Raw genomic sequence first — 21,269 nt, forward strand, 5'->3', positions numbered from 1 at the left:
CAGGGAAGTTGAAGTCCCCCACGAGTACAAGAGCTGATGATTTTGCAACCTCTGTCAGCTGCCTGTAGAATTCCTCATCCGTCTCATCATCCTGGTTCGGCGGTCTATAGCAGACCCCGACCAGGACACTAGCCTTGTTGTCCCTGCCGATCCTAACCCAAAGGGACTCGACCTTGTCATTCCCAACCTCGAGTTCTACAGCCTCGAAAGACTCTCTAATATAGAGAGCCACACCACCACCCCTTCTATGCTGCCTGTCCCTTCTATAGAGCTTATAGCCAGGCATTGCAGCACTCCAGTCATGAGACTGGTCCCACCACGTCTCCGTGATGGCAACCAAGTCGTAGCCTGCCTGCCGCACGATGGCTTCCAGCTCCTCCTGTTTGTTACCCATGCTGCGTGCATTGGTGTAGATGCACTTCAGCTGGGCCATTGCCTTATCCTCCGGCCTTGCCATTGTTCCCCCTGGCACAGCCCCAACAATCCTAGCCTCAGCCCCATCCCCCTTCCTACCTAGTTTAAAGCCCTCTCAATGAGCCCTGCCAGTTCCTGGCCCAGGATCCTTTTTCCCCTAAAAGATAGGGACCTGTCTGCGGCCATCAGGCCAGGTGCTGAGTAAAGTGCCCCATGATCAAAAAACCCAAGATTTCTGCGTTGGCACCAGCCCCGGAGCCACGTGTTTAACAGGTGGGCTTTCCGTGTCCTCTCTGAACTCCTCCCTGCCACCACAGGGATGGACGAAAACACCACCTGCACTCCCGCTCCATCCACTAACCGACCCAGCCCCCTAAAGTCCCTTTTGATAGCCTTGAGGCTTCTCTCTTCGATGTTATCACTGCCCGCCTGGACTATCAAAAGGGGGTAATAGTCAGAGGGGCGTACCAGGTTAGGAAGCTTCCTGGCAACGTCCCTGACCCTGGCCCCAGGGAGACAGCAGACTTCCCTACGGGTAGGGTCCGGCCGACAAATAGGGCCCTCTGTTCCCCTAAGAATCGAGTCACCAACAACAATAACCCTCCTGTCTTTTTTGGTGGAGGCAGTCCTGAGGCGCGGAGTCGACCTCCTCGCTCTAGGCATCCTCCTGGGAACATTTGCTACCTCTTCCTCACACACCGGCCTCTCAATCTCTAGGGCCTCAAACCTGTTGTGTAAGGGCACCTGGGAAGGTGGGGCCAGAAGGGGAGAGCATCGCCTGCGATGTCGAGCAGGGACCTGTTTCCATTCCTCCTCAGCTCCCAGATCCCCTCCCTCTGCCCGACGGGGACAGGGCAGGGGGTCCGCCCCCATCTGGGGAGTCTCACCTCGGCACCTCCCCTTGAGGCCCTGCAGGGAGTTACTCCAGAAGTCTATCTCCCGCTCACACTCCCTGATGGCCCTCAACCTCTCCACCTCCTCCTTGAGCTCCGCCACCATGCGGACCAGGTCATCCACCTGCTCGCACCTCACGCACGCAGTTTCTCTGCCTCCCGCCGATGGCAGCAACAGGCTCAGACACTCCTTGCATCCGGTGACCTGAACTGCGGCATTTTTTAACGGGTAGTCGGTCTGCGTGTGTACCGACTTTCTGGAGAGCGCGCCGTGCCTGGTGGCGACCATTATCGCCTAGTTACGGCTGTTGTTAACGAGGTGTTGTTTGTGTGTAGGGGGAGCGCTCTGCCCTTCCTGCGCGAACTGCCGCGCTAACTGCCGCGCCACTCCCTCTGACGCGCCACGCCCTGTTTGCCCGCCCTGGTCGCCGCGCTCCTGGTCGCTCGCGCTCCCTAGGGACTGCTTTTGAAGGGCTGGGGAGGGGGTGCTGCTGGCTCCGCCTTCGCCTCGTCGGCCTCCCTCACGAGGGCTGCCGGGTCCTGGCGGCTCCCTCTAGTAGGCTCGATGCCGGACAAAATTAGCCCTGCCTGGCCCGATCCCCCGCTCCGCTGCAGAACGCGTCTGCCCCGGAGCCGATCGCCTCGGCAAATGGCCGAGCGATCGGCAAGAAATATCTTGCCATTTTGCCATGCAGATTTCAAAAGAAGCTACTTTTTTGTCTATCTTCAGGTTGCACATGTTGTATTCCAATATATGAAAATGTTGCAGAAAGTGGGCCCAGATAAAAGGTAACTCTTGAATCCAGTGCATCATCACAATTTCAATAGGAAAAAAAAAAAAAGATTACTGAAGATTCTCATCTTGTGTATGGCTATCCATTCCACTTAGATACATGTCATTTAAATTCTAAGGAACACCCTTGTCCTCATGTCCTCTGTCACCTACAGCTCTTTCATCTTCCATGTTCTGCTAGAGACTAATTTCTAGTGTGACCAAACTTAAAACTGATAACTCAGCTTGGTCATCCAACAGGGAACAGAACAGCTTTAAAACTTTAAAGAAAGAGCTGTTGCTAATGTAACTCATTTAGTTAAAAAATGAAAAGGAGCGTCTTGAGCAAGCAGCTTGAAACACAACAGAGGAATGAGGAGGTCCAGTGGCTTTGGATAGTCTGAGGACAGTAATCCTTTCAGCTAGCTTAGCTGCATCTGAAAGGATGTTTTCTGTATTTTGATAGCATTTCATTTGAAAATTCCTTTAGTTGGAAATCCAAACTACTAACTGAAAATTTCATTTTAAACGGGTTTGGTAAAAGTTCCACTAAACATTGCAATGTGAGAGTGATCTCAAATGTTTCCAGTCAGTCAGTAGGTATAACTGTGAATTGGAATCACAAGTTTTCAGTTCTCGTTTCCATTATGTTTTCTGTTTAACTCTTTAACTGTTACTTCTCTGAAAAAATGGAGGAAGCTAGTAATATGGAGGAAGAAGCTAGCTGAAGGACTAACTAGATTTGTCTGAAAAATCTTCAAAGTTTTGAGCTTTCAGACTGAAAGAAGTTATCTGCATATTTCTAGTATACTGCATTTTTCCCTTGTGTTATCTTAAGAAAGTATTCAATAGAGATATGGTACTTTTTGACTTAAATCTTCATTTTTTTTTTGCCTAGAAGTGTCCTCTTATTTGTCTCTAAATAAATGTAACAGTATAATGAATAAAATTTTTTCACTTACAGAATCTGCAAAGAGATCCAGAAGATAAATGATAATGAATTTTCTTTCCAGGATCAGGTACTTAGCTCTTTTTCAGCTATTATGTATAAGAATATCTCTGAGATGCATTTTTTTTTTAATTTTGTAACTTTAGACTTTCACTGTGTACTCTCTTACAGTAAATGGAATTAGAATTTTCCATTTAAAGACGTGTTGGAAGAAAGATTACTTCTTAAACAGAAAAGCATCACATTTAAGATAGAAAAATGATAGCCTTTATGACTTTTAAAGCTTTCCTATTAAAAGATGCCTCTTATAATAATGCATCTTGAATAGTCTATGATACTTTCCAAAAGGGATCTTCTTCTTGTGGGGTTTTGTTCCTCTCCATTTAATTTTTAATTTTAAGGTTTTAAGATTTTTGTGTCCGCTCCATTCTTGACTCAGTGCATGTTTTTTTTTTTCCACAAGTAGAAGTCATCTCCTCTGCAAAGTCTTAATAAATTTATTGTGTTTCTTTACTGAAACACACACTCTTTACTGTGTCTCTGTATGGTTCCTTGCTCAGAGTACTGATGTGTTGGTTGATGATTTTATATGTTCCTGCAATATGGATTATTAAAGTTTGAAATGGAAATCTTTTGCAAAATTGACACTTTAATTACACAATAGAAAGGTGTTCTGTATGTTAAAACACTTCTAGGGAAAAAAAAAAGTCAGTATAAAATTAATGTGCTTATTTTAGGTTGAATTAGGTGTTGTTTTTTTCTCTCAATTTTCACGCTGAGAATCAAAGCTGATCAGGCTCATAAAGGTTCTCAATTTCTCTCAGAATTTAGATTTTAGTTGGACCTGAAAATTGCAATAGCATTGTTTTTTCTTCAGATACTGTTATTATCAGCCATAGGATTCATGGGTGCAGCTTGAATCCAACCTCATTTTATAGTAGTTGTGGTATATGTGTGTGTGTTATCTTTGACTAGTGTGGTTGGTCAGCAAGTAAGGCTCACTTGAACCGTCTTTCCCCTCTCAGAATTATTGTTTATGCTTTCCTTAACCTCTTCATATCTGTTGTATTTATTGAAATTCATGTGTAGGGCTCTGAAATATGAGCAAATACCAACTTTCTTGGCATCATAAAAAATCTGCCTGTGAAGCCTTGTTGGACAACTCGACTTTCTGTAATGGTCCCAAGCACAGATGTTGCTGTGACATGCTGCTTTGAGGGGAAAGCACATTTTTAAAGTAAGCGTGTTTCAGCAGTGGGAATAAATTCTGGCTTGTGATCTTGGCAGTTCTGGTACAAGTGTTTGTGCTTTTAAAAGTCATGCAAAAAATTCTGAAAGCTCTTGGATTTATATGTGCACCAGGAGAAGGAGAATTGTGAGGAAGTGTTCATAACACATTTGGAAGGTATGAAAAAATGAAACGTATTTTTTGAGGCACCCATGCACTTTCTTCTTCAGAGATCTACTAGAATTTTGGTCATGGCAAGGTGGGAAAGATACAGTGGGGGAGATGTGCCCTCCCAAAGCACATAGCATATTCTTTTTTTTTCTTCCTATGGACATATGTGTAATCAAGTAATCTTTTTATTATTATTATCTTTATGAAACTATCAGATAGAAACTTGTTTTGAATATGATCCTAACTACAGGGGCAGAAAATGTTCTTGTCTTTTTTTCTTTGATTTGTTGCAAGGATGTCTGCTTAATATATTGGGCAACCAATATATTTATTAAGTTAGAAAAGCTCTATATAGCACCAAAAAATGTAAAATAGATTGATGTTTTAGTTGTTAATGATATGAAACAAATATTTATTAATTTTACAGGTTGATCCAATTAATTATGTTGAGAATATTTGTGAAAACATGCATCTTTTCTGTAAGCAGGACTTTCTGACAGGAAATCAACTCCTGTTTGACTACAAACCTGAAGTGAGTGGACCCACAGCATTGAATATATGTATTTGAGATAGAAAGATTTAGTATATTGAGAATACTGAGTGAAATCAAAGGACCTTTACTAAGTATTTTGTGTGTGTGTATTTGGAGTTTAATTAAGTTTCTTCATCATTGATATAGGTAATTTCCAATGTTCTTGACCTGCTCTGCCCTCAGCGAGCCAATCTTTGTTTGTTGTCTACCAACAATGAGGGAAAGTGTCCTCTAAAGGAGAGATGGTTTGAGACACAGTACAGTGTAGAAGGTAAAAGCCTTTAAAGAATTTAGATTTTTTTTTTTCCAAATGGAAATTAAAGCTGTTAGAAAGGTAAAAGAGTAATGCCTAATAACACACATCTAAATATGTGAGAAAGAAATTTGACTAGTCAGCCTTTATGATCTCTAAATGAGTTTTAATTGCTAACCTGACTGTATGAATGTTGTAAAGGGACTGGGTGTTTTTGTGAATGTTCAGTAGCAATTTCCTTCTAAATTTTTTTTTGTGGTAAATTAGCCTACCTAACCTTAGGGGCCAGGTATCTTCTATATGGGAGAACAGAATTTTCTGCTTAAGTAAATAAGTAAAGAGATGAAAACACAAGCAGTGCATATAGTGGATTTTTTTGGTAACTGAGAATGGTAATGCATATGATTTTCAAAGTTTGTTTGAAAACACACTTTAAAAGTGGCGTCATGTGCTTCACAGACATTGAGCAATACTGGGCTGCTGTGTGGGCCTTTGACTTTGAGATAAATCCAGACTTACACCATCCAGAAGAAAATGAATATCTAGGTAAGAAACCTATACCTGATTGAATTCTGTCATTGTTTTACATGTATTCCCTAGCTTGTTCTGCATGATAGTAAGTAATATCTGAAAAATGGTCTGTGCATTTTCAGTATTTCTATGGCTATAGGAAGATGTTTATTTGTGTTAAATTTTGGTCAAGGTTTTTACAAATTTCAGTTTTTGAATCAAATTCTATCTGTCATTGGTTCTTTACTGTATTTTTAAGGCAAAGTGAAATAAAACAGTCTTAATGCATTCATAATAATTTGTAATTGGCTAAAGAAAATCTGAGGTTGCATTATTGGTTTTGGCCAGCCACACTGTTTTAGAAAGACAGCACAATCAGAAAGAATACTAGCATTTTGAATAATTGTCTATTTGCACTTTGCTTGAAGATAGCAATATTGTTCAAATTATTGCTGTGGGGCCTAATTAACTATTTGTGTCTGAAGAGTTGTATACAATGAATTTAATATAAAGACATAGAGGAGTTGGGAAAAGTCTGTTTTGAAAATAGTGTACTTGGATGGCGGATCTGAAGTTAACAAGCTGTGTGTTGTGTTTCTGTGTTAGCCACTGACTTCTCCTTAAAGGCACCTGATTTTCCTGAGGTAGATTATCCAGTGAAAGTTCTGAATACACCACAGGGATGCATGTGGTACAAGAAAGACAATAAATTTAGGAAACCTAAAGGTAACTAATGTATTAACAAATGTGCAAAACAAAGTGTTCTCCAGGTTCCTGTAAACATTGTATAGTCTCTATTTTTTTTTCCCCGTTTGTTAAATAGATGGTTAAGCACATGGCTTGTTATATGGAATACCTTTTTCTAAGACAAGTCTGGAGAGAGATGTTAATGCAGAACTACAGTGGTTTCATTTATATAGTCAGTGATACCCCAGTCTTTACTGCTTTTGCCCTCTGGGCCCCTAGCCCAAATATCCACTCCTCTTCCAGCACCTGCATCTGTGGATTGTTAGCCTATATGGTCTTTGACTCAACTTTGAGGGAGATCATACAGACCTGTGCTGGTAGCTACAGAAGCTCCTACGCTGAGGTTAGGAAAGGTGTGCACATCTTATTCTCTCTGGTTACATAAAACTCTGTATGTTGGATTTATAGAAGAAGAAAAGAGCTTAAATGCTTGCCCAATCACTTTGTATCCCGCAATGGAATAGGAAAGGTCAGGCAATAACTTATGTTCTAAAGGAAGACTTCAGTACAATAGAATTGGTTTATTTAATAGTAAAGAAAAGGTCATGTCTTTTGTTCTTTTACTCTCACATAAATTGATTTTGTAAAGTTGAAGTTGGTTTATTACCATTTTTTTTTTTGATAACTTTGTTATTCTAGTATTGGAGAAAAGGTCATCTTCTTAGTGGGTACCTGCTATTCCATGGTCCATTAAAACTGCATTATTTCTTTTGAAGCTAAAGTGTTGTTTTCTGGTTTTGTTTTTCACTTTTTCACCTAACTTCACCTTTCCCAGGTAACCCAATTCCAACTGGGTACTTTATCATGCAGTCTAGTATATCAGAGGTGTCTGCTTATGATTAGAGCTTTGTTGCTCAGTTGTGTTGTTTGGGTTATAGAAACTTGAATATCTCAATTTATGCTAACCTGATGTGCTACTTAGATTGACACAGTTGTTTTTTTCACTGTACAAGAGCTCAAAGATATTCTCACTTGATTATCTTTCCTTATAGGTTTGAATTGCAGGATCTATCTCAAAGTCAAGTGTCAGTAAAACACTGTGACCAAGTATTGTCATTCTTATTGATTCTTTGAACTCTGACTCAACATGAAGCTACTTTAAAAACTGAAAGCCCCTCTAATAAATCAATCTATTCCCCCCCGCTTTTTATTAAAGGAAAACAGATTAAAAAAGCACTGCTTTCTAATACAGATCTAACTTTAAAAGAAAAAAAAAAAGTGTGCCTCTCAGGAGTTTCTTCCATCTGGAAGGAAGAAACCAATCTGGGGACTGCAAGTCTGGTTATAATTTAAAAAAAAAAAAAAAAAAACACACCAAAAAAGTTCCCAAGAAACCCCATCCCAGAACCTTGCAACCCTTCCTTCTCCCCAGACATTTATATTTTCTCTGTATACTCAAAATACATTCTCTGGAGTCACTGAGACAATACCAAATAAAACTATATTACCATTATTAGTGTAGTAATATTCTGTATCTGATATACATGTACTTAAGTTCTTATCGAGAATCTTTTTGATGTAGTATTTATATACTGTAAGAGTATTTTTTGGTTGTTTTTTTTCAGAGGCCTTCTTACTGCTTTTGACATAGAGGGGTAACTATGTCAAATATCTGTGCATCTGTGGTATTAGTGCCTATAAAGAAAATCAGAGCAGATAAACTCTTGAGCAATTTAAAAACTGAATAAGTACAATCTGTCTTCTCCATATGAGTGTCTTTTTTGGTTCTTAATGCAAAGTGACTACAACTCCAAGTTCTCTTTAAATTTAAAAGTAGCTCAAAGTATGTAAGTTGGTGAAAATAATTATGGAACTGGCTAGAAGAAAGCTATTCAGAAGTATTTGCATTCTTGAATTGAAGCTGAAGTTGTTTCTGCAGTTGTTCCTTTCTTCTTTTCTTCTTTTTCTCTCTTTTTTTTTTTTTTTTTTCCCTCTCAGTTTATGTACATTTCCACCTAATTTCTCCACAGGTACAACAGTCTGCGGAGAGGTAAGAATATCTCTCTGTCATCTGCTCAGCAGACTAAGGCAGAAAATTAGATCTTTGATAAAGTAGTAGCAATTGACATGTTCGATACAGATTAAAGATCCCATTCCTTTCATTTAATTTGCTCTGTTGCTCAGTAGTTATATTTTGAGGAGGTAGGGAAAGGAATGTTTTTGCAGGAAAACGGAAATGCATACTAGATGTTAGTGCAGCTGACTTGGTATGAAAGTAGCTTATAACCCTTATGGTTATAAGAATTAAATCAGAGTAATCTGCTAGAACAGAAAGCTGATCAGAGACTGCTGGAATGGGCCATCAGCTGTGGGCAGCACATACAACAAACTGAGAGATCTCTAGTGTGTAGCTGTGAAAGAAACTGATGCAGAACAGCACTGAAGTGCGTAAATTACTGAGTTCTGCTTGTAACTCCATAAATATATCACATCCCCCTTTGTGCCGCATGCCCGCTAACCTTTGATCAAGACTGTCTGTTGTAACAAGATGGATAGTAGTTCTGTTGTAAGATTGCTACAGAGCTTCATGAAAGGGAGAATCATTTATTTCAAATATCTTCAGAAGCCTTTATTTCACCAGGCCTTAACAGTACATGTTTTTGAAATTTTAACAGAAACACTTGATTTTAATATGGTGGGCATTTCACAATTCTTAACCATTATGAAAGATTCCTTGAAGTGATAAAATGTGTTTATACCTATTTTGACTCCATCGCAGACACTTCCATTTCAGATATAGCTGTGAATCTTTCAAATGTCATCTTTGCAGCTACCTTTTTTTGCAGCTAACACATTTTTTTAGCCTTGTTAGTATGTAGCAAACAAATTTTACTGAGTGTTAATATAGTCCTTAAAAATTAATTCTTTGTTCAAGGTAGTTGTTATCCTTGCACATACTAGAAAGTGCTGCAAGTTATCATACAGCATGGTTTTAATAACATTTTTTTGCTTTTCCTCTGATACACTACATTTCTAAGTCTCATGCCAGAAAATCTAGAAGACATCTTTGTGTGTAATACCTAACTAGGTGCTTCAAGCTCTTACCCTTGAACAATAACTTGTTCTTAGAACTATTGGATTGAACAGTTCTTTTCTTTGTTTCTTTTCCATGTTGATTCCCATTCTAACTTCCTTTTTCATTCATGTAGTGTAGTCCTTCTAGATATTTTTGTAAGCATCCTGTCTCTGAATCTGTCAGAACCAGCATATGGAGCTGATATTCCTAAACTGGAGTACAAACTGGTGGCTGGAGAGCATGGTTTGATCATTAGAGTGAAAGGATTCAATCATAAGCTACCTCTAAGTCTTAACGTCATCCTTAATAGAGCTCAACAAATAAAATGTTGAGCATTATTTTCTGTTAGTCAGAAGCCTGAAATGCTTGCTTTTATGCTACAGTTCATTAATTAATAATTCTATTTAGTTTTAAAGTCTACTGAGGGATAATGGTTTTGCATGTAGTAAAGAACCATGTGCATTTTTTCTGCTGAGTCCCTCAAAAACTGTAAGATCAGTGAGGTGAAGACTTATTGCATAGGCTGGACACTTTAGGATGTGAATTGTAAAAAGAATGAGTGTGGAGTAAAGAAGGCTGAATACAAAACAATTGGGTTTTAACTAAGTCAAGGTTTTTTGCATGCAGTAAGAAAGAATGAAATGAAAGTTTAAAAATACTGAGCTCTGATTCGAAATGTATAATGCAACTCTTCTCAGTACAAATCTGATTTTAACTTATGCTTATCATATGAAAGTCTCCCGTGACTTCCTCTAACAGAAGTGGTCTAAGAACTGAGAGCATGGCCAGTGCCAAACAGCAGATATGTGTGTGGGGCATACTGTTTGACGGTGGAAGGGGTAGGCAGCTGTGGAGTCACAACAGCAAGCTGGGACAAATCATTTCAATACAGATGTTAAAAAGTGCTTTCCTAATAGCTATTCAGTTCTGTATTTTTAAGTAGATGGTAGAGGCACAATCATATTGACTGTCCTCCTCTGTCTATAAGAAGTGTCATTGGCACAGATGGATCTCCACCAACTGGTACTGTGAAGGGAGCAGTTGCAAATATGTTCACTGATCAACTGCTTCTAGTTATATCAGTAAAATAAAGATATGTCTGTAATATGGATAAGGTTTTGATGGTGTGGGAACCTAACTCTGGCTATGAAATTCTCACACTCCTAAAGGATCTCAGCTAGAGATAAAGAACCACGTGTTATCTGTGGACTTCTGGACCTGTGAATAACTTTGGTTAGTAACTGCAGTTTTACTTTCAGTTTCCAAATTATCAGATTTGGTTTTCAGAAGCTTTTCAGCCATCCCAGGGGTGGCTGCTTGAGAGAAAAGCCAAACTCTGTGAGAGTGACTATTGCAACTAATTATTCAGATATAAGGAGCTTTTTAGGAGCTCTGGGAGCAAAATTTAGATCTTAGTATAGGACAAGAAAAAACTAATGTAAGAGATTCCTGTCTTTACATACACTGGGTATAGTTTACTGGCATCTCTGAAGTCCTAGATACATTTTGACTATGAGACAGGGTTGAAAGGAACTAAAGGAGCAGAATGAATTTTCATCCCTCTGTAATGTTTTATTGGAAGACCAGAGGTGAACAAGATATTTGTGTATCCTGCAGGATGTTACAAGTGAAGATTTTGCTGTCTAGATTTCACATCAATATGAGTAGGTTGTTGCTCTGTTTTTTTCTCCCCGTTTTCAAGTAAAGAAATTTCATTGTATTTTCTTGACTATTTTAAGTTAAATTTATTAATTTATTTTATAATAAGAGATAGCTATCCAGTTATAAGTATTCTTGGTAAAAGGAGTTGTATGGTTTTAGCAGAACTGTTGTCTGACCGATGTGTTCTGGTAATGGATTATTTATTTTTAAATAATTGATTCATTTATTTATGGTTTTTCTTTTAAATATATATGTAATTAATTTGTTGCCTGGAGAAAATATAAGAGGTTTAAATACTGTATTTTTGAATGCTCTGTTATGTCTCACATTTGGTTGATTTGAAAAGAACCAAGTTGTCCTTCTCATAGTGTAAATTTCTCAGGAAACAATATTTTCTTTACAGCTACTGCTTCAGCTCATCATTGACCATTTGTCTGACTTCAGTTTTACTCCAGGAGTCTTTGAGATGGTTAAAGAGGAACTAAGGAAGACTTACTTCAATATGCTCATCAAATCGGAGATGTTAGCTAAGTGAGTGTCTGTGGGAAAGGCTTAATTTTAGGGTAGTGATAGGGAAAAAAAAGGCATTCATCTTTGTTCTTCCTATGTTGTCATAGTAGCGTAATATAGTTGCTTGAAGAGTTGCCTGTCTTTTTATCAGAAATTACCATGCAGTTCTTTGCATACTCTTGCTGAATATAGTGAATGCCAGCACAATAATTATATGTGAGCACAATTTTCAAACTGCCAAATATTTTTGCTTTATACTAAGTACCAAGACTAATGATCAGGTGCCAAAAGCTGACATGAATTCACATATTAAAAGTTATCCTGTATATTTTTTTTCTTAGTTGCTTACATTTTTTCTGTCAACAGCACCTGTGTGTATGTTCTCTGAGGTTAAAATTCCTCATTAAATTACCAAATCTTCTGAATAGGCGTCAGCTGGGGTCATTCCACTCCCAGAGTTTCAGCCCAGCTGCCTTTTACTTCTTTCTAATTGCTATCGGTGTCACTCACATTTCATGCTATATCTTTATCAGTACTTCTTGCATTCTCTCCAAAAGGAAATTTTATTTTTACTTTGCTTATCAGTTAGACAGCCTCTGTTTGTTTCTATAAAATAAAAAAAATGTTAAAGAAGAGGAGAAACTTGAGGTCTGCTGCCCCACAGGTAAGGATAAGTAGACAAAACTGATATTGCATAAAATTTGTGTCAGCCAGCAAAATTTCTGCTTGTTTTGGAAAGGATAGTTACTGGAGTCAGAGCTTTTTTGTAGCTGAAAAGCAGGAAAGGTACCTAGAATATTCTTCCACAGATCAATAGAAACCACATTGCATAATCTTTAAAGAAAAGACAGTAGCTAGCACTGTATGAATATAATCTGACATCTTGTGTGATATTCTGTGAATCTGATGATGTAAATATTCTGCTAGCACTGTGTGCTGATTTTTCTCAAAGGAGAAAATATTAATCAAAATGATCAAAATGAGATAGGGTTGTAGTTTCCCAATCTGCAGGAGCAGTTAGAGGTTGCTCCTCTTTGGCCTTGCTCTTGTTATGAAGGTAAAGTGTGTTCAGATACTAAATTGAAGCTAAAGGATTTTGTAGCATTCATATCACTAATAGCTATTGACACTTTTGTAAAATTAGTTTGTCATTTGTACATTATGTTGTCTTTGTAGGATTTTGGCTTGAATTGACTAACTGAAATTCAAAGACTTTTGTGTACCTGTAGATTAAAAGGCTCTGCTCCAGTATCTAGGATTAAACTGAGCCTTTTGTGGGCTGCTGTACAGGTAGCACAAACAGTGCATAGGTCCCTGAAGAATGAGGGAGATAAGTGCATCAAATAATTGTATAAACCGTTATTGAGTTAGCCAGTTTACTGGAAATTCCACTGTGTGTTAAAAAATCAACTTCAGCAAAAAGGCAATCCAATGGTAAATATCATCTCTAAAAATTCAGTATAGTGGAAGATATATTGTGGTTGTCTTATGTTGGATCATTTTTGCTAATGCAGTTTCTCAGCAAAACGTTATTTTTCAAAATCGTTGGCTTTTTGGCTTCAAATATTTCTATAGTGACACTGACTGATTTTCCTATTGATTTGTTTTTTATTGCAATGAGATTTACCAAGACTCTGTAACTCAGGAAGGCAAACAGTTTTTTAGGGTGCTTTCTATAACTCCTTCCCTTTTCACAGTTCTCAGTTGTGCTTCTGAACAGGCTTACATAACCACACCAAAGACTGTTGAAGAATGTACCCCCCCTCCTCTCAGTTAAATAAAAATTGGAGACTGTTGCTTAAAGTCAATGATCAAGTCACAGTTTGGCTTATGAGAAGAATGGTGAAGCTTTCAGTATAAAATACTTTATTCTTTTTTTAATACTTTTTAACAATTTTTTTTTTAGGTATCTGCTAAAACTTCAATTTTTTATTGACCTCTCTGAATGGTGTACTGCAGAATAGTATTTATGTGATGATAGGTACAGTGTTTAATGCAAAGGTGAAACTTCTTAATCCTATGCGTGAATTTCTCATTTACAAGTTTGAGAGCCTGTATTTTATTAGCCCCTTTGATTCTTGTCAGTAGTTTCATGCTTGCTTTGGTTTCTTTTGGGGACAATATCTGATGTTTCTGGGTAAAGTCAACTGCATTTTTTCTTGCCAAAGTTCTGAAAAGATTTTTTTTTTTTTTTTTTTTTTTTTTTTTAGAGACCTATGTCATGTAATTTTGGAGCATGGCAAGTGGCCTATCATAGATAAGTACCAGAGATTAATGAAGGGCATTTCTGCAGAGTCTTTATTGTCTTTTGTTAAGGCTTTCAAATCACAGCTATTTGTGGAGGGTTTAGCACAAGGAAACTTAACGTGTCAGGTAAGCTCGACAATGAAAGTTTGGGGTCTGCAGTTTTTGGTCTTTTTTGTTTGTTTGTTTGCTTTTAGTAAAATAGCTACGTTTAATTATTTTGAACATAATTACAGAAAACCTTATTACTAACCATTTTGCCAGCCCTATTTTTCACCAGTATTTTGGCAGATCCAGGTGGCCTGAGAGTGCCAATATAATCTAGGACACTTGCTATTTTACTCCTGTGTTGACTAAACATGATATATAATCGTTCTATTTCTCATGTATGTTTCTGTGTTGCAGTTAATGTTAAAAGCTGATCAGTCTTTGCACAGGCAGTATTCCACTGTATTTCAAGTGGAATTTCAAATGTGAATGCTCTTGATTTTCTTGCTAAATTTGTGGTGTAATACAGCCAAATGACAAGGTCAAATAGAGCAGTGCAGCTTAATCGTAATTCATGTGGAAGAGCTTTGTCTACAGGCCATAAGTCTTAGTTTTTAAAAACCTGATCATGCCAAGGTTTAGCCACAGATCCACTTATACAAGGTTGCCTCTGCTTCTCAGTAGACAGATAAGGTTACTATTTTAACAATAAAGAAGCAGATTCATGGAAACTTTTGTCAAAGTATTATTGGAAATAGAGGTTCTGGTAATTGCTGAGTTATTGTTGTGGCATGTTGCTTGAAAGTTAAGCTGAAGATTAAAGGCATAGTTATCACAGAGTTAAGCTATGTTTTGTGCTGGTGGGTATACTTTACACCTACTGTGTAGTGATCTGTCTTCTTGTGCTCTTCTGTTCCATTGTTTGCTGCCTTTCCCTCAGCCAGAGCTGGGCCTTCCTTCCAAGTATTTCATCATACCATGCAAGAGAGGTTCCTCCTCTAGGTTTCTTGTGTCTGGTCTCCTTTCTATTCAAAGTTGCATTACACTGTCTACATCTTCCATGGGTTCTTTTTTTGCCGCCACATTATTACTGGGGAAAGGCTACAAATGCCCAAGCAAGAAATTATGTTGAAGTAGTTCTTAATTTTATTTTCTTTCCCCTGCAAAGTAGAAGAGAGCAGAATCTGTCATCTTCAAGAGCTTTGAAGATTCACAGATCATTGGCAAGGGTTCTGGAACAAGGCAATCGATGCCTTCCTGAACTTGGCAGTGTATATTAAGACTAATAATTCTCATCTCTGAAGTTAAACTAATTGTACATTTTCTTTCCTAGGAAGCAAAAGGTTTTCTGCGTTATGTTGTTGCGTGAGTATCTGATTCCTACACAATTCCCCTTCAATTACACTTTCCTGGAGGGAAAGTGTGGGCTAGGGTGGGAAGAAAACTGAAAGCACAATTGAAATTGATTTAAGACTTTCAAGTATATAACTTTATTCTAGAAACCTTATGGTTTTTCTTCTGTTCATTTAAATAGGAAGGAATTTTAAGGGGAGGGGAACAATGTGAATTGACCACCGTGGTATCTGGATTGTGAAGCCTGGCTCATTGTTCTTGGCTGAGACGTGAGCAGCTGTCTGACACTTTGCTCTTTGTGCTCCCTTCAGAAAGCTCCAGTTTGCTCCCCTGGCCCACCCCTGCCCTGTGCAGTTCCGGGTGGTAGATCTGCCAAATACACACCTGCTCTGCAAGGTGAAAACTCTCAACAAAGGGGATGCCAACTCTGAAGTGATGGTGTATTATCAGGTAGGGCATTAGAGTTTTGCATGTAGTTGTTTGTATTATTTGTAGTAATTTGCTGTGTGGGCACAATTCAAAGAGCAATCAATGCAGAACCAGTCCGCGTGATTGCTGTGCAGGGAAAGAGAACTGAATGATAGTGATTTTGTAAGTGCAGTTCCTCTGCACAAGACCTACTAAAGTCCTTGATGAAATTACAGCCTATATTATTTTGTTATTGATTATTTTCAATGTATGTATTTCGTGTTTTCATATCCCATCCAATCCAGTCTTGCTTTTGTCACCTTTCTTACCTTTCTTGCCTTGGTGGGCAGTTGAAGTCCCATCCTCCCCTTTAGTTAGTCTTCCTACCCATGTAGTGGATAACAAATGAAACTACTTACTTTTTACAATAGAAAAACAGAAATTGTTGGCTTGTTGCTTTGTATAATAACTTACTGAGCATTTAATGCCGAAGTCAATCTGGGCTGGATTTGTTTGTTTTTAGGCTGGGGCAAGGAGTTTAAGAGAATGTGTTCTTACAGAGTTGCTTGTGGTAAGTTTTGATGTTTTCTAACAAATCATGAGTGTTTACTGATTTGTGTACTGGCTGCATTTACATACAATGCAATGCTCAGTACGTGGATAAGTAATGGTTAACGTTAAGATAAAGCACTAACTCCTGTGACATGTGTGATTGTTGTAGCCTACTTGCACTTCTATAGGGTAAGTACTTGGGACTGTTCTGGGATGGTTCTTCAAACAATGCACTGTTTCACTTAAGAATTAATAAATATATCTGTTATAAAATGACAGTGTGAAGGTTAATTTTCCATCTTATCCTGTTGAAGGGGCATAGATTTAATTGTGTTAATTTATTCCTAAATCTTTGAGGATAGGAGAAGTTGGGAGGAGGTGTAGTGGGTTTAGTCCATACTTCCTTGATTTGATCATGCCTGTGCACAAGGGCTGAAATAGTGTGGGTGTGGTAAAACATTTACTGTTGTTTACAGGAGAACATTTTGAATAAATTCAAGCTGTGTTTCAGATGCACATGGAGGAGCCTTGTTTCAATTTCCTGCGAACCAAAGAAACACTTGGGTAAGCTCACTGTCAGAAGGTATAGTTCCCATTCAGCTGTTTTCTTCCTGAACAATCAGTCCCATTACCTTGTTGCTATGGGAAACTAGCTAATTTCTGGAATAGTGTAGCTGAAAGTCCAGGGTAATATACTACAAGAAAATACAGCATTGTCACTAGATGTTTCTGTCACAGCTTCTTAGTTAATTTTTCTAGGTCTACAGATGGGCCCATATCCTCTCTTTAATTGCACATAACTGCATAAATGCTTGGGGTGCATTCCAATCTGTGTGTATCTGTAATATTTAGAGTCTGGATCTATGCCAGTGTTCATGTTGTGAATACCCTGCCTTCTCTGGTGTAATTGTTTTAGTGCTCTATATATTGAAATTACACAAAGAAGCCTCCTGTAAACTGATAACACAACTGAAGAAAGAAAACCAAAGTGTTCTGCATCTAGCGGTTGTCCACATATAAGCTGTGATGCCTAAGATGTTGGTGTTCACTTGTAGCTATGTCCTGGACTGATGTTGATAGCTAAGGCAAAATAATGAGAAATGCTAGATGCTGTCAAAAAGATTTTGTGCTTTTTTCAGGCTGTAAACCCTGTAAAGTTCACAATCAAGGTTAGCTTCCATGGAGAGGTTAATTTTTTCATTATTCTTAGTGTCTAAATCAGAAGGTAGACTTGAAGGCATTTAAAAAAAAATCTGTTTCTTGATAAACAAAAATCAACTGAAGAAGCATCAAATCTTTGCTGGAAGAATATCTCACATGGTTCTTTGCTCATTGAATGCTGGGAGACAGGTCAATGGCTGCAGTGGTGAGAGGGGTATTCTTGGTGCAGGTATGAATATCCTTCATGGAGTCAGTAGAAAATATGCTATTCCTAAAAAGGGATATTTAATTATGGTGTTCCTCGGAGTTTAAACAGCTATTTGCTATTCAATTAGTCCATACATTACATCCTGTCAGGAACTTCATGTATGAGCACTGACAGCTTAGCCACACTCATCTTGTCCATTTTAACCAGCAAGAAACATGACATGGTTTCAGTGGATGGCACTTGCTAACTGCAGATGCCTAAAAAATTGTTTCATTTGGATTGATGACAGCCCAACTTGGACCATTCGTGATCTTGTATCTCATTTGCAGGAATTCTTAGAATATAATTATCTAAGCCTGTTTATAAAAACATTAAGCAGAGCTGTAGGAGATTGACTGAACTTAGAAAAGGTTATTCCTCTTAGTATTTGCATATGTTTTTAAGTTAACCCTTTAGGAATATTTGGTGTTAGTAGCCTTATGGGAAATGTTAAGTCTAAGCACTGGTAATGTTTTTACTTTGTTGTTAAAATTATGAATATTAAGTGATCTTTGCTTCTGTAATCAAGTCTTCCCTTCCCCTATCTCTTTCATTTAAGCTACCATGTGTACCCGGCCTATAGAAATAATTCTGGGATTATTGGGTTTTCCATTAGCGTAACAACACAAGCAACCAAGCACAAGTAAGTCTTCCTGATTTTACAGTGGTTGGATTTCTGGCATATGCATCTTCGGGTTTTGAGAGCTTTGAGAAACTCAGAGCTGGCACGTGCAGATCTGCTCCTATCTGAATAAGATATTTGTTACAAGAATTCTCACAATTAAATTATACAACTAAGATTTAAGATTTCTTGTTCTTACAGTGCTTATATTTATGGTACAGTGATACAGGCATGTTTAGCTGTCAGTTTTGGAAGTAGAAAAAATGTTATATAGTTGAAGTCTCTGCTGCATGTAGTCTTTATATGATATCACAGACTGTTAGTGTCTTTTTCATCCCTTTTTGGTAAAAAGATATTTTTTCTCATTGCATTGTTTGTTTTTGCTCTGTTAAGATTCTCTTATCCACAGTAAACAAGCCCGTGTGAGAAACAAAACCACCTAAAACATCTGTTTTGAAATTATTAACTTACTGATTAAAAAAAAACACATTTGTTAAGAGCTGTTAGTTTTAGTGCCAGAACAACTTTGTATGCATCTTTTTGGATGATGATACTTCTGATTTGAAGACTGCTACTATTATGTAAGTGAGTTTTCCACTCTTTCCTTAAGACAATTGTGTGAAACTGCAAGTTAAACATCCCAGCTTTCAGAGAGTACCTCTTACTCAGCTCATAGTGGCATGATCACCCATAGTGTGCAGTCAAAGTGGCTATGCTGGATAATGCATTTTAAGCAAGGGATATTAGATGTTTCCTGGAGAAGGATGCTCCAGAAAGAACCACAGCAAATGAGAGGGACAGAAAGCCAGGCACAGGTGTAGAAGTGATACTGTGGCCTTACTAGCAGCCTAGAGATGAAGGTTTTTGGTCAGATGTTGCCTGAGAGAGGTAAACTGTGAAGGTTTTCCCTCTCCTGACTGAACGAGCATAGAAACACTCAGTTCTGGTATAGAAGACATTTGAATCTGAAAGTTAACAGCATTGTCTGTAACTTTGGTCCTTCGTCTCCCTTCAGTTCTGAATTTGTTGACAAGAAAATAGAACAATTTCTGTTGTACTTTGAAGAAAAAATGAAACTTTTAACTGAAGATGCATTTCATGCTCAGGTAATCAGAAAGAAGCAGTCTAGTAAACCTCCACAGGCTCTTCCGTCTTGATTTATTGACAAACCAACCAGGTAGCCAGCTTGAAGAGGAAGAAAGAAAAACTGATACTGTTCCCTAGTTTTGTTTTGTGACTTTGGGGGACTGAACTCCAGTTCTTTTTCAGGGCTCCTGGCTTTTCTGTATGAATATTAATAAAAATGTATTTTTACAGGTCCGTTCTCTAATCAACACTAAAGAATGTGAAGATACTTTTCTTGGTGGAGAAATGGATAGACATTGGAAGGAAATTATAAGTCAGCAGTATCTTTTTGACAGGCTCGCCTGTGAGGTAAGGATTTTAATTTAACTCATCATATTGTTATGTATAGTAGCCTTTTAGATTTTTGAATAGAAAGTGTATTATTAACTTTATTATTATAAAGTGTTTTAACAAATAGGTGAAGCAAACAACAACGATGGCCAGCATGGTATAAAGAATTTACATCTAAATCTGGTCTGTTCATGGCTTCTTATTTTTTTGAAGGCATTATGCAGTGTGCTTCAAGGTGAATAGTAGTAATAATTCAGAATTATTTCACAGAATTTATACCAATCCAGGTTAATTCTTCTTAAGCACTGGCTAGTAGTTCTAACGGAGAATGCTGTTGACAGACCTTGCTGTTTAGTTATTAGGCTTGTACTTGGTGCTGGAGTACAGAAGCTTATAAAGCATAAGGCTTATAAAGATGTTTGCAGTGATCCTTAATGTTAGCGATCCCATTCGCTTTTAAAACAATGTCTTAAAAAAAAAAAAAACAAAACACAGACACAAAAACAAAACACAACAGTGTCTTAAGTATTCTTTTGTGGGTTTTAGAATGAAGCATCAAAATCACTTACCAAAGAAGATCTCATTGAATGGTTCCAAGTTCTTAGGGGAAAAGATAGAAGAACACTCAGTATACATGTAAGTACATCTGCAATCAGTGCTATATTGGACACTTTTCCTTTATTATTTCTTTTTAGGAAAGATGCAATTTGACTGTCTTAACTAAATTTCAAGATATTTTCTTTTCTTCTTCATGATGCTCTGACTACCCATTTTTAAAGTGCTGTGCTCTGAAAATGGTTATGAAGTTTTAGAATCCTGATATATAACAGTTAAATGCTGGAATTACCAATGTTACAGTGGATGTCAGTCTCTGAAATCCTGCTGCTACTTAAGTCCTTGACTTAAGAACTCTGAAAGTTGCAGGAAAGTTGTGAAATTCTGTACTAGCGTTTATCCCTGTAGTTGTGGGTGGTAGGATTGATCTCATCAACTTCAATTATTTTAACATTAGCCATGTAGTTAAGCTGCTTTTGTCCCTAGTGGACAGAGGCTCCTCTAGAGATAGAGGATACTTCTCCCATGTTAAGACAGGGAGGTTGAAACACTACCTGAAAGCATTGTCTGTTGATGATGGAGGCAGCCTAGACTACAGATTCAGAATGTTGAATTTGACTGCTTTGTACTCCAGTTTTGCTACACTGGTTTATAAAATATGGTTAAAGCTTGCTTTGGATTTTTTACCATCCACTTGTTGCCTTTCTGGTAACTGGTCTGTGAATTTTTCAGGTTGTTGGATATGGTGAGCAAGAACAGGACTCAGAATTTGCAGCTGTCTTAGATGTACAGGGCCCACTGCTTGGTGAACACCCTCAATTAACGTTCTTACCCCCATCTTCCTATATGAAAAATACTGCTTTCATCAGGCACATCAAAGATTTCACATCAACCCTTAATCTTCTTCCTTATCATAAGATCTTACAATAAATTTTAGCTTGTTTCTGTGCCCTAAAGTGTTAAGTAACCTTTAATTTGGGACTGTTCCAGATCAGGTATGTTCTGTAAGGGAATATATAGTGTCAATGGATTTGGGTAAGTTCATTCCTCATGTTACAGAGATCAA

At 37.9% G+C, this 21,269-nt stretch overlaps 1 protein-coding gene across 1 annotated transcript in view; it reads left to right on the plus strand.

The window, feature by feature from the left end:
• The window catches only part of LOC311440504 (nardilysin-like), a gene marked incomplete at its 5' end in the record, with an annotated part of 33,841 nt that overhangs the window by 9,843 nt on the left and 2,729 nt on the right, over window positions 1-21,269 (plus strand). The window contains 17 exons of the mRNA XM_084527506.1: window positions 2,038-2,096; window positions 3,044-3,098; window positions 4,855-4,959; window positions 5,107-5,230; window positions 5,672-5,758; window positions 6,329-6,448; window positions 8,408-8,459; window positions 9,619-9,781; window positions 11,563-11,678; window positions 13,868-14,030; window positions 15,223-15,254; window positions 15,554-15,692; window positions 16,174-16,221; window positions 16,714-16,766; window positions 18,170-18,253; window positions 19,550-19,666; window positions 20,195-20,284. Of these exons, the coding sequence (XP_084383632.1) occupies window positions 2,038-2,096; window positions 3,044-3,098; window positions 4,855-4,959; window positions 5,107-5,230; window positions 5,672-5,758; window positions 6,329-6,448; window positions 8,408-8,459; window positions 9,619-9,781; window positions 11,563-11,678; window positions 13,868-14,030; window positions 15,223-15,254; window positions 15,554-15,692; window positions 16,174-16,221; window positions 16,714-16,766; window positions 18,170-18,253; window positions 19,550-19,562 (1,413 nt within the window). The remainder of the gene's footprint in view (window positions 1-2,037; window positions 2,097-3,043; window positions 3,099-4,854; window positions 4,960-5,106; window positions 5,231-5,671; window positions 5,759-6,328; window positions 6,449-8,407; window positions 8,460-9,618; window positions 9,782-11,562; window positions 11,679-13,867; window positions 14,031-15,222; window positions 15,255-15,553; window positions 15,693-16,173; window positions 16,222-16,713; window positions 16,767-18,169; window positions 18,254-19,549; window positions 19,667-20,194; window positions 20,285-21,269) is intronic.

Source organism: Aythya ferina (assembly GCF_964211825.1).
Source record: "Aythya ferina genome assembly, chromosome: 8".
Classification (NCBI taxonomy): Eukaryota; Metazoa; Chordata; class Aves; order Anseriformes; family Anatidae; genus Aythya; species Aythya ferina.